The sequence below is a fragment of the Diplotaxodon limnothrissa genome, linkage group LG11, assembly GCF_057381915.1.
Source record: "Diplotaxodon limnothrissa isolate DT_005_m linkage group LG11, D_limnothrissa_male_GT1.1, whole genome shotgun sequence".
NCBI lineage: Eukaryota > Metazoa > Chordata > Actinopteri > Cichliformes > Cichlidae > Diplotaxodon > Diplotaxodon limnothrissa.
In genome coordinates, this window is record NC_140606.1 from 29055256 (window position 1) to 29067316 (window position 12061).

The window sequence follows — 12061 nt, forward strand, 5'->3', positions numbered from 1 at the left end:
CTACTCTTCATCGGCGTTCTTCAACATGAGGATGGAGTTGTAGATCTTCAGAGCGGGTCCTAACTTGATTGACAGGATCTTGACGATGTCTGCTTGTGTGAGCAGCAGGAAGGCCTCGCCATCGATTTGCTGAAGAGGAAAAAAATCAAGTAAAGGCTTTGTTACTTTAAAAGAATTTCTATTGTACGCTGGTTGACGCACAAACAGTATGAACACAGAACACCTCCAATACTAGAAGCACTAGGAGGGGTCAAACCAACAGCAACACTTCTTAACTTTTAAAGTACGATTTGACAAAATAAGTATTTAGGATCAACCTTTAGGTGTTATGAGTTTTGTCAAAGATTTTGATTGTTTCACTACAGGTCATGAAGTTAAAATACACATCAGGATAATCTGATAAGCAAAAAGAAATAATGATCAACTTAACAGCTAAAACTTCTAAAAAAAAATGCAATTATTACAAAGAAGAAGATGCAGATAGAAGAGAAGAAATAAAAAATCAAAAATGCAATAAATAAACAAATAAATAATTATTTATTTATAAATGAATGAATGAATAAAGTACCTTGTCCCCAGGTGACCGGGCAAGCTCATAAATGATTTAACTTCTAATGTAAAGTCTGCTGTGTTTACAAGAAACGATTGATAGCCAGCGTTAACAAAGCAGGCCATAGAAAGTCACCAGCATCACTGAGGGGGGAAGATCACACCCCTAACAAAGTGTCTGCACTGAGCCAGGTTTTCCTCTCATAGCGACGAGGTTTGCTGGATTTGAGGAGAGTCTGTTTATTTGCTGTTTACGTGTCAGAAACTGTTTGGTAAACGTAATTTTTCAGACAGTTTTGAGCGATACTATGGACAGTGAAGTTAGCATAAACACCAGGAACACTGGAAAGTCTGGTTGTTCTCGACTGCATCGCTGTTTGGCTGTTTTTGTACAGCCGGGATTCTCGGTCTGCTTCACGTGCTGGCTTTTTTCCCCATGCGGCGTCGCTTTTGTGTAAACAGCAAAATTCAGCCGAGCAACATTTTGAAAAGTACATCTGAAAATTGAAAGTCTGAACCTGGAAATTGTTTCCACTGACAGTCACCTAAATCAGTCTCACTGATCAGCCTTTCAGAGTTCCCCATCTTAAAGTTTGTTAAACCTGCTTGCTGTCTTACTGTAGCTGTGATATTTAAATAAAGTTAAACAAAACAAAATTAAACATCAAAAAAAGCTCATTTTAGAGAACAAACGTGGCTGACATTTTTATTGTTTTATAAAAATCACTAAGGGTTTGTTTGCCATTGGTTAACGTGCAACGTAAATCTGAACTAGCACAGGGATTTACATTAGTGGACATATGAATTGTTTTGGAAGCACTAAAACTGAGGCTCTTTTTTCTCTCATTTTTCAGTAGAACCTTAAATTTATGAAAATATATGCAAGATGAAAAAGCTGGAGACTGCATGAAATTATGCAGTCAGCAAAAAGGTGTCCGAGAAGACTGCAAACCATGACTGATGCAAAAGAACAACATCTACGATTTAATGTGCAGCTATTTTTAAGCCAGCTTTACGCCAGACTTCAGACCACACACACACACACACACACACACACACACACACACACACACACACACACACACACACAACTGATGAAGTTGCTTATTGCTGCCACTTGTATTCCCTTGTTTATTTATTTATTTATTTATTCATTCATGCATGCTTTCTTCACATGTTCTCAAATGCAAAATAAGGACCTCTCACTTGTTCCCTTCACAGGAAATGAGCGAGAGCCAAAGCAGCTGTTGGATTAGAGAATAACCTCATTCATGTCAGCAGGGAAATACACACGTTTGATATTCTGAACAAGGCTAGGAAGTAATGGGAAAGCTAAACTGATTGAACCTCGGTCAGTTAGGTATTGTCCGAAGTCCTTAGTTGATTAATTACTCAGTTAAATAACATATAAGGACTGATCCAGAAAAAAAAAAAAGAATAACCTTCAACAGCATCTGCCTCACATCCAAAGCAAGTTCTAAATTGATTTGTCTAATGATAAAGCATTAAACAATAATCAAGAATGAGCAGTTATTAACTAAAGCCCTGTTTAAAGCAGTTTTCTGTGCTGGGCACCAGCATCTCAACGCAAAACAAATGAGCGTATACTTCTTACAGAAAGGTTGTGTGGGCGAGAGCCAAAACATCCACGACCATTATCCCACTCTAGTAATGTAAAATACAGTGGGTGGATGAGCAGGCAGCCACATGCCACACGGCCCGAGTGCGTCAGCTCAGGTTCGAGTCCAACCCGTGGCCCTTTGCTCCCTCTCTCTCTCCCCACTTTCCTGTCTGTCTTCACTGCTTCACTATCCAATAAAGACAAAACACCAAAAAATAATGTAGAGGGAAAAAAAGAGGCTATAATTCGCTGGAAATCAACCGATGCTGAATCCGCCAAAATAAGGTTTATCTAATTCTAATTCTGTTTTGGTGATCTCCTTGGCTCCCTGTTTCACTGTATGTGTTTACACACTAAGAGAAAACACACACACACACACACACACACACACACACACACACACACACACACACACACACACACACACACAGATTGAAACAGGGAGCAGAGGACACCAGTAAAACAACACACTACACAAGTGCACATAAATCAGTTAGGAGGTTGGGACTGCTTCTCCTCCTCCCATGCAAGCCTCTGCACGTCCTCCTTCACTACATCCATGATCTCTTTCTGAGGTCTTCCTCTTTTCCTCCTGCCTTGCAGTCCTTATTCAACAGCCTTTGTCCAGTCTGTCTACTGTCCCTCCTCTGCTACATCTCCAAACCATCTCAGCCTTGCTGCTCTAACTCTGTCTCCAACCGCTCCGCCTTCAGGTCACTCCCAGTGAAATCTTAACATTACCAGCTTGGCCTCCTGTCTTTTTTTCTGAGCCACCCTCATACGTCACAGCAGGTCTCAGCACCTCTTGTAAAGCCTCCCACTTCACTCTTACATGGATCCCCTACATAAAACACATTTTAATTTCAAACTGTTCTGGAATATCTGCTGAACTCTCCAGACTACACTCTGTAGTGATTCCGCTGAATTATGTTCTGTGATGGCATGTGTGATGGTACTGTACCCTACATGCAAAAAAACAAAACCCCCAAAAACTCAGCTTTGCTTTCTTAGATGAATTATCAATAATACATCTTGACAATAATCAGAGCCATGATCAGCTACTTCTTCAGTGACTCCATCGTACTGCAGACAAAAGTCCAACTGCAGTAAGCAAAGTCTGTCCCTGTTGTGCTCTGGGGCCTCAATGAACTTGGTGTAGCAGCACATGGGTCAGTTCTCCATCTGCTGCAGGTTCTGATTAGTTTCCCTCCAGCTCACAGAGCATCATCCACACTGGGGAGGTGGGAATTTTTCTGACCGCACGAGAAGAGACTTTCTACAGAGCCAGCTGACTGATATTGATGACAGTGGCTAATTAGCCCGCCAACAGTGTAACAAAAGACGTGAAGGGACGGAGCCTGCCTGTTAGTGGTGGCTCAACTTTAAAAATAAAAGTGAGCGGACTGTCTGCTAGCACTTCGATTGCAGAGGCATCGATCCTTCAGAAGTTTCAGTGTACATGCCATGTGGCTTTTACTTTCACTCTCACTTCTTTTTACAAACCATCCTGAAGTGCTTACCTCTGTTTTAAATGTAGCAGCATGTTCTTTGCACCCTGGAAGCCCTTTGACAAAACCAGCCACCTGAAGAACAAAGAAAATAAACATACAGAAAACAGCTTCAGACAAACGTCGATCAATGCGTGTTTATCTACTAATCGTGATTCTTTACATGCCTCTATTGACCCTCAATCGTTCACCTGACTGCCAAAATGAAGGCTCCAGCTCACCGCGACACCCAGAAAAGCCCTTACTGAATATTCATGCACAGTTGCGGTCTCCCTGAACAACTAGCCGCCTTCATGTTGGATGAGTGGATTCAGAGTTTGTGTGCCTGCTTTTCTGGTGTTTACACAGTCTGAGTGTCTAAGCATGTCTAACCTCCTCGGCACTCCAAGTGGCCACTCTCTTGGCAGTCAGCCCCAGGACCTCAGGCAGCAGCTGGCAGTGTTTGTCCCAGCAAAGAGCCACCCGATGGGGAGGCGAGGCAGAGATGCCGGGGGAGAACACCGACTCGTGGAGGGCCTGCTGGAGGGAGATGGCCTCTGGAGAGGCTGAGGAGAGTTAAGAGGAGTCAGTGGGAGGAAGTGAGGGTATGAGGTACGATTCCTTCTGCACTTTTTCCTCGCTTACCTTTACTATCGCCAATCTCCTCTTTGACATAATGCATTTTTAGGTATTTGGGAACTGGAGCTGTCCTGAAATGAAGACCAACGACAGAATGACTCCTTGAAACAAACAAATCATATCAGGCGCAGCGTAGTGTGAGGCTATCTTGAGCGACAGGTACCGTTTAGGCCTTGTTCCATTGTGGCTTTGCTCGGTGGCTCCACTCAGTGCCTCTGCCTGGCTACTGCGTCCTGTACGCTCAGCTGCCACCGTCGCCGGTTTCCTAGCAACACAGATAATCATTGCTCAGGTACAAACCACTACATATAGTTGCATGCAAATCCCCTGATATGATAGGAGCTGTTAAAGTATGTCGACAAAGGATTGAACCTGTTCTGGGCGTCCTCCGGTCCTTCGGGTTGATCTTGCGTCGAGGAGTTTTGCGTTGTGTTGTTTGCATTTGGGTCAGGGCGTCGCCCACGAGGATGAGGCCCGCTGAGGGTGGGAGGCCGCTCTCCGCTGAGACGGTCTGGCAGCAAACCCTCTTTGTTCAGATTCACCTCTGAGTAGGGACAGCTCACCTGACTGCACACAGAGACGCAAACATCGCTGGGACACACAGCCTTTATTTTTTTAAAACTCCAGTAAGAGGTTATAACACAGACAACAGAAAGGCAGTTAATATCGCCTCGCCTCACCCTCCTACATACAGACAAACACACAAGTAACACATGTAGAGTGCTGGCAGCCCACACAAATAAAAGCAATATTTGAGAGCCTGGAGACGTCTCCTCTTTTAGTTACTGTTAAGACGTGTTTACTACACCTTAATATAACAATATGACATTACCTGACGACTGACTGGACAAACAAAAATGGAAATGGTGATAATTTATTGAAATCCATTTGGAAAGTGGTGCACTTAAGAGTGTTAAAAGTATTTTAAAAACAGGATAGAAAGGCAACACTGCAGCGACTGAGAAACTATGACAAATATTCCCTGAGGTAAACCGGGAGAGCAGTTGGGGAAATGCATAAAACATCTTAAATGAAAATGGAGATGTAAGACATAAGAGTTGCAACAAAAGACGACTGTGAAAAGTTGAGCTACGAACGTGTAGTGAGTCCCATAGCGAGGTCCCCTGATGTGCCCAACGCCGTTGCATCCCGGGGTAGGACATCCTTGTCCTGGAGCAGTCACTAAATCACTGGAGCCTGAAATACACACACGCACACACACGGGAAACTTAATAAAACTATGCAAACAACCATCCATTCTGAATTCATTATACATTCCTCTTAATGTCTTATCCAAGTAAAATAAAGGCAGAGATCAAGTGTGCTGACTCATCTGTTGAAATTAGAAATCTGGCAACCTCACCCTCAGCACCCAGCAGGACAGACAAGGACAGTCTGTGTGTCTGTGCGTGTGAGTGTGAGAGAGAGTCGTAAAATGTGTCACACCGTTAGGATATTGTAGTGGGTGTCCAGTTTTTTGACACCACCCGACAGGATGCAGATCTGGGCAGTCGGTTTCCACCCAATAGTCGTACTCTGAACTCCAGCCATCAAAGTGGATCTGCAAGAGGAGGGTAAACAAGAATTTAAACAAAGGCTGAGCACAGAAAAAAAAACAAACTCAAAAAGCATCACCATGAAGAGACATCTCCCACCTTTAGTCTGTGGTCCTCTGTGTCTGCTATAGTGGCAACACGAATGAGCATGGGATTCCTCTTATCAACCGCTTCTACTTTCATCCCAAACTGGAAGCCATGCAGAGGTCGCTGAAAAAAAACAACAACACAGAATCACATGTCTGTATTTAGACTACTGTAGCACAGTACCGTAAATATCTGCATACTCGTATATCATACCACTTTGAAAGCTCGTGCAGGAGCTGCCTGTGTGCCCGTCTCTTCCAGGTATTTCTCCCAAGAGAAACTCTTTGGTTCCTTACATTCTAAGGAGAGGAGATAAAGACTCATTAGGTGCACTGGATACTGCAGACAGACACCATGTAAACAAAGCCATTTCTACAGGTGTAACAACATTACCCAGCAGGTTAGAAATAGGTGGCAACATGGGGATCTACAGGAAATTACATCTTACTATTAATACACTTAGCATGAGCACATTTACTTTCTACAGAATAATTCATCCGTGGCTTTGTTATCAGATTTTACTATTTCAGGATTCAAGATTTTTTTTTTTTGTTGTTGCCATTTTTATTTATTTTATTTATCATTTTTTATTTAGCTGGCCTTTAATTAATCATCTCAGATCTTACAAGAGTTGGGTCCTACAGTATATTACATTCATACTGACTCACACGTGTCTTGGTCTGTCTTACCAGCTGGAGTTGTGAGTGTTAGCTCAGCCTCTTCACAGTAACCCACAGGGTGGATGTATGGACTGCTGGCATCACACCTTAAAACAAACACAAGTAAATGGGCGAACGATAACACCGGGGGTTTTGAAAGAAATATTCACCAATAAAAAGGTTCAGAAACTCTTTACTTACAATGCTAGTCTGTTTATTTAAAATACAGTGGCATGCTGTCTTCAGTAGACAGGCACTAAATTAGCACTGCTTTCACACGGATTCAAATCTCCAGCTGCCCTCAAGGCAGACCGGCGAACATCTCTGGGTAATAATCTCTCACCAGTAATCATGTGTGTCATCCCAGTTGTCAAAATGAATGAGCAGGCGGTTGTCGACAACGGCAGCAATTGTTGCTACACAGATCAAAGCAGGATTCTTCCTGTCAACCGCCTCCAGTTTCATCCCAGCTCTAAACCCGGATGGAGTCACGGACTAAAAACAAACAAACAAAAAGACAATATGCATTTAGCCAATTTAGCCACACGGAGCCAATAAAATCCACTGAATCACAGAACCATCTGACAGCTTCAGATGTGTTTAACACTCACTGTGTTGAGGCTCTTAAAAAGGTGTTTCGGGGCCAGCTGACCCCTGCAGTTCTTCACGTACGTGCTCCAGTTGAACTCTCCATCCTTACAGCCTACAACACGACAAGCCCAGTCAGCTGAGTTGTGACCCAACTTTGTTAAAAAAATAAAAAATAAAAATTCTACCTTGAATTTCATGTTTATTGGTGGTATTCTTGTTACCTTTAGGCAACAATAACTTGTGTCCGTTCTTCTCACACCAGCCGGCTGGTTTCAGATCCCACGAATCGGCATTAGCCCAGAAGTCATAGCATTCTGGATATCCGTCAAAGTGGAGCCTCACCCTGTAACCTTGGATCTGGGATGCAAAGAGAGGCAGGCATCCATGAGTCAAAGTCTTTATCTAGAAAAATGTTATAGCGTATCGGAAACATAGTCAAGCATTAGCATTAGTACCTCCGCAACACTGAGCACACAGAATAGAGACGGGTGTGCCGGGTCAAGTCCCTCCAGCTTCATCCCCACCTTAAAACTGTTCCTGCTTTGTGGAAGCGACTGGTGCTGCAAGAATAATAACAGCATAGGTCAGATAAACAAGACTGTGAGCTTCTACTTAACAGGGTACAAATAGCAGGTATATGCAGGTTTTTACCTCTTTGAATAGTTTAACTGGAGCAGCGACCGCTCTCTCCTCTTCGAGGTAAGAAGGCCAGCTCCATGCACGTTTCTTATTGGGTGGGGCAGCAACTAAAGGTTGGGTGAACAAATAGTGACATATTACGTGTTGTATAAAGTGTATGCCAATGACACACAATGCATATAAAACCATGAATACATGGATGTATTCTAGGCAGTTTGACAATTTTCTTTCTATCGAAGTCCCTATATAAAAATGGGCAAAAACAGCATGCTCATAATATTGGTTTAAGTCTAACCAAATTAATAAAAACTCATTCTTCATTCCTGCTTTCTGTCGCTCTGAGAAATACATTGCCTGCAGGTTTCATGAATTGGAAGATAATGCAAATGCTAATCAAAAAATCTGACAATCAAATCAGAGGACAGTCTCAAAAGCTGAGAATGTATCACCAGCTAAACAACACAACAAAAAACTGATTTAGGGCATTAACAGATTCTAATAATGTTTAGAGCTTCATCATACCCAGCTTGGCAATTTTGGCTCCTCTCCTGCCCTTTGTAGCTTTAGCCTTTTCCTACAAGAAAAAAGCAGAATGAGCAAAACGTGTTACACAGGACTATCACAACTCTTCTCATCCTGTAGATGAGAGGAAACTTAAGCCTGAACATCTGGTATGTATGTAGCTCTGAAGTTGACCACCGAACACAAGTGTTGATGGTATATTCCTCACCTCTGGTTCTTCTTGGTTTTCTTCCTCTTCCTCACCAGAGTCCATGTAGATCTTCCTCTTTTTGCGCACACGTTTGCCAAGTCTCTCTCCTTCTACTGCCTGACCCTCCCGTGCTTCTCCCGGAGACGATCTTTACAAACACAAAGAAGGTGCACATGAAACAAAAAATATTAAGTTAATCTAAAAAAAAATTAAATGGGGGGGGGGGGGCGTTATTAGAGATAACAGAGGCATGGTTTTACCTGCCACTGGAAGGCTGGGCACAAGCTGAGCAGCAGAATTTCCCCTGCAGGAGGGCATCCCCAGGAGCACGGCCACCGCAGGCCCGGCACCTTGACAGCTCCCCATTTGAGCCCAAGTTTGCACTAGAACCAACTTCAACACTGGGCCCAACCTCCACACTGGGGCCCTCCATACTGGGGCCCTCCTCTAAAGACAAAAGCACAGGACCAGGAGCTAAAGGACGGAGGAGAAAGAAGGGCTGAAACTGAGGCCGAAATGTAACGTAGACTTTAAAAACCAAACAGTGAAAGTCTTCATTATAAAAATGACAATCATGTGCCATCATACCTTTAGCTTGAGACAATCCTGGTTTACTCTGATTGGCTGAAGCTTTGCTTGTCCCTGTCTGTGACTGGCCTTCAGGTGGAGGGGTGGGCGTGTGAGATGGTGCGGGGTCCAAGGTCTCACTGTTAGGCTCTGCCTCCTGCCCTTTGACCTCTAAATCTGTGACAATCTCAAGAGTCCGAAACTCGGTCAGGCGGAACTGAAAAAAAGAGACACATTCCTATCAGCCAAGTTGGTGTGCTACTATGGTCCTGATTATGAGTTCAGCCTGAGAAACAGCTATACATACAGCCTCCTCCCCCTATAAACAAATATTTGCACAAGCAAGAAAGACCCTGGACCGAAAAACAACAACAACAAAAATCAGTGATATCTTTTGTACCCTGATATCACTGCCTGGCAGCGTTGCAATGCCATCCTTCCAGTCTAATCCCATCCTGTCAAACTCAGCTCCCTGGGAGGGGCCATCACTGGGTGGAGTGTCAGTCATTCCCACTCTGCTGATATGACCAACCTGCAAAGAGTCACATGGAAAGGCATGGTATTATGCGCACAGTCTGCACCTCTGACTTTTACGCTTCTGTTTTCCAGGCCCATTGTTTCCCTGTACATGATAACTGCAGTGAGCCAAGCGGTCCCCTACGGCTTGATCAGCGAACTGATTCCGATCACAAATGCAGTTTTTATTCCTCCCTGCACTTGTAAACAGCTCTGCGCAGCATCACCACTAGATGGCGACTGCGCGCTGGCGTGCAGGATACACCATGCACTTCGATTTCAGACAAAACAGTCAATAATAATATTGTTTTGCCGGCCAACTATCAGAGAAATGCGAGCACAAACGACCCCATTAGGGTAAACCTTAGTCCAGATCATTGACAAAGAAGAGGAAAGACGTCTCAACTTTAAGTTAACCAGACAAGTTCGTCTTTTCCTTGTTTTAACAGTATCTCTTAAAACCGACTGCTTGCCTGGCAAGGAGCAAGTGAGGGGCTCATTTGTTTATCAGCTGTAAGGAGAACACTGTTTTCTGCACTCACTGGCCAAACTTAAAAACGTCTTTATCCGCTTAATAATACGATATAACGTTTTAGTCCCGACGCATGTTCAACACTGAATTAAGGTTATATTTTCTGCTTGCATCGTGGTCACAACCGTGTCAAAAGTAAACAACAATCAGAGCTCCTGGATCTCGGTTAAGTTAGACTTTGCATCCCATGCCTCAGTTTTATTCTAGCCATAAATAAAGTGTATGTAAGAGCGCCCATGATTAGCATTCGTCTTATACAAAATGGCGGAGCATAGGAAGAGGCCACCAACACGTTTAAACTATGTTAATTACTCAAGTTACCATTTTAAACAAATGCCGCAAAGCTGCTACACGTTAAACAAAGGCAAACGCTTGCTGTGTAATTTCCTGACTTGGTGTTTTCATTCACTCTGACCGTTTTTCTTCACTTTCCCCTTGTCACGGAATGTCAGCCCAGGTTGCTAGCTAGCGCTGACATAAAGCTAACAGTCGCTAGCTCCACTCAGTTCATATGAACTGAGGGCTGCTATAGAGGGCTAGCCGTAGCATTGAGACTGGATGCAGAGCCAGCTATAAGGACGATCTGTAATAAATAAGTTTCCCGGTTAATAACAATAGGAAAACGCATTTGCAAAATGCAGATACATCACAGAATATCACGCACACTCGTAACAACACCGCGATAATGTTACGAGCTTTAACATTGTTGCTTGATTAATTTCTTCAATAGAAACTTGGAAAAAAACGATTTATTCTCGCCGTTTTAAATCAGAGTGGAAATAATGGAAACTGTCGCCAGTTTACAAAAACGAACGCCTGCTTTTCAAACGCCGTCCTCGTCAACGACAACAAATGATTATTAACGCCCGTATTGTTTAACAATTGTGGAACTCACCTCGTTTCTGTTTTAACTCTTATTTAGAGCTGGATAGAGTGGTGCGCATGCGCGCAAGACGCGCTGCCTGACACAACTTTGGGTCTCGGAAAAGTTAAGTTCACTGCTGGTGGTCAATACCGGGCCTGCGTACGTTCACAACGCGCCCCAAAACTCGATTTAGAGCCGGTGTAACGAGAATTATCCGCCGGACAGGGGCTCCGGGTTCCCCCTTTGACCTAAACCGCCTATAAAAGCGTTAAATACGACTGTGTATGAGCGGAGCGCAGGGAGCACAGTGTCTCCCCCATAAAGAGCCGTGGATGAGCCGTTGGTTTCCCCGATGGTCAAAAACTGGTCACTTCCCACTTTTTAAGCACACTCTGATCACTGTAGTAGCTCGTTTGGGGCGGACATATTCAGGACACAAGCGTTAATAAGACTACAACCACCGGCGCTAACTATAGATATAAACGCTCAGGCCTGTAATATCACTTGAAAAACGAACACAATGGGGCTGTTAAACCCGAGACAGTCAGATGGAGTGTACTGAGGTGTGTCAGTCTTACATCTCACATCTTATGCACGGAAATATCATCCGACTACAATAAGGGTGATGCCATCACGTTTCATAACACAGCGAGGCTGCTGGGTGCACGATTTATTTATTTTATTTATCTATTACTGTGACAAATGATCAATTTAACGCAACACCTGACCACACAGGTGCCTCGTCTGGTCACCACATGGGCTTGGAAGTATGTACTGGGTGCAAAATCACTCATATTCAACCAGAATATAAGCAGCTAACCTGCCGGTATAAATCTCCCTGCACACTGGGCGGCTTTCCACGGTAATGGCAAGGCTGTAGATGCGAGGTATATCCCCCCAAATGGTAAACACCTGGGCTGGGGAATATAACAAATATCCACGACAACATACAAGTGGCACATACAGAGGAAAGTCTTTATTTTTTTCAGTTAAAAACAAATTAAAAAAGGCCGCCCTGATACGAGGTGAAACGAGTTCAGC

General features: G+C 43.7%; 1 protein-coding gene across 3 annotated transcripts; it reads right to left on the reverse strand.

Moving 5' to 3' along the window:
• On the reverse strand, positions 1-11108 carry l3mbtl1b (L3MBTL histone methyl-lysine binding protein 1b). Of its 3 annotated transcripts, XM_085366557.1 has the most exons (22): positions 11051-11108; positions 9508-9639; positions 9129-9324; positions 8801-8987; positions 8559-8688; positions 8351-8402; positions 7841-7935; positions 7645-7749; positions 7411-7546; positions 7210-7301; positions 6942-7093; positions 6629-6705; positions 6153-6238; positions 5952-6062; positions 5743-5857; positions 5394-5493; positions 4669-4863; positions 4460-4561; positions 4303-4367; positions 4051-4223; positions 3691-3753; positions 1-129 (listed from the first exon to the last, which is right to left on the reverse strand). In XM_085366557.1, exons 2-22 carry the CDS (start codon positions 9613-9615, stop codon positions 1-3), a joined length of 2469 nt encoding a protein of 822 aa, XP_085222683.1. In that variant the 5' UTR covers positions 9616-9639; positions 11051-11108. The 3 variants fall into 3 exon arrangements, with proteins under 3 accessions (XP_085222683.1, XP_085222684.1, XP_085222685.1); XM_085366558.1 differs by lacking the exon at positions 11051-11108 and having other exon boundaries at positions 7375-7546; positions 8801-9014; positions 9508-9633; XM_085366559.1 differs by lacking the exon at positions 11051-11108 and having other exon boundaries at positions 6153-6258; positions 6610-6705; positions 8801-9014; positions 9508-9622.
• Positions 11109-12061: the final 953 nt, after the last annotated feature.

Excerpts from the sequence above, each read along its gene's own strand:
- l3mbtl1b (XM_085366559.1), bottom strand. The coding sequence starts at position 9,615 with ATGACTGACACTCCACCCAGTGATGGCCCCTCCCAGGGAGCTGAGTTT. Across the intron at positions 5,858-5,951 it reads CAGAGGACCACAGACTAAAG|ATCCACTTTGATGGCTGGAG; the intron begins GTGGGAGATGTC and ends CTCCTCTTGCAG. Across the intron at positions 5,494-5,742 it reads CCCACTACAATATCCTAACG|GCTCCAGTGATTTAGTGACT; the intron begins GTGTGACACATT and ends TGTGTATTTCAG.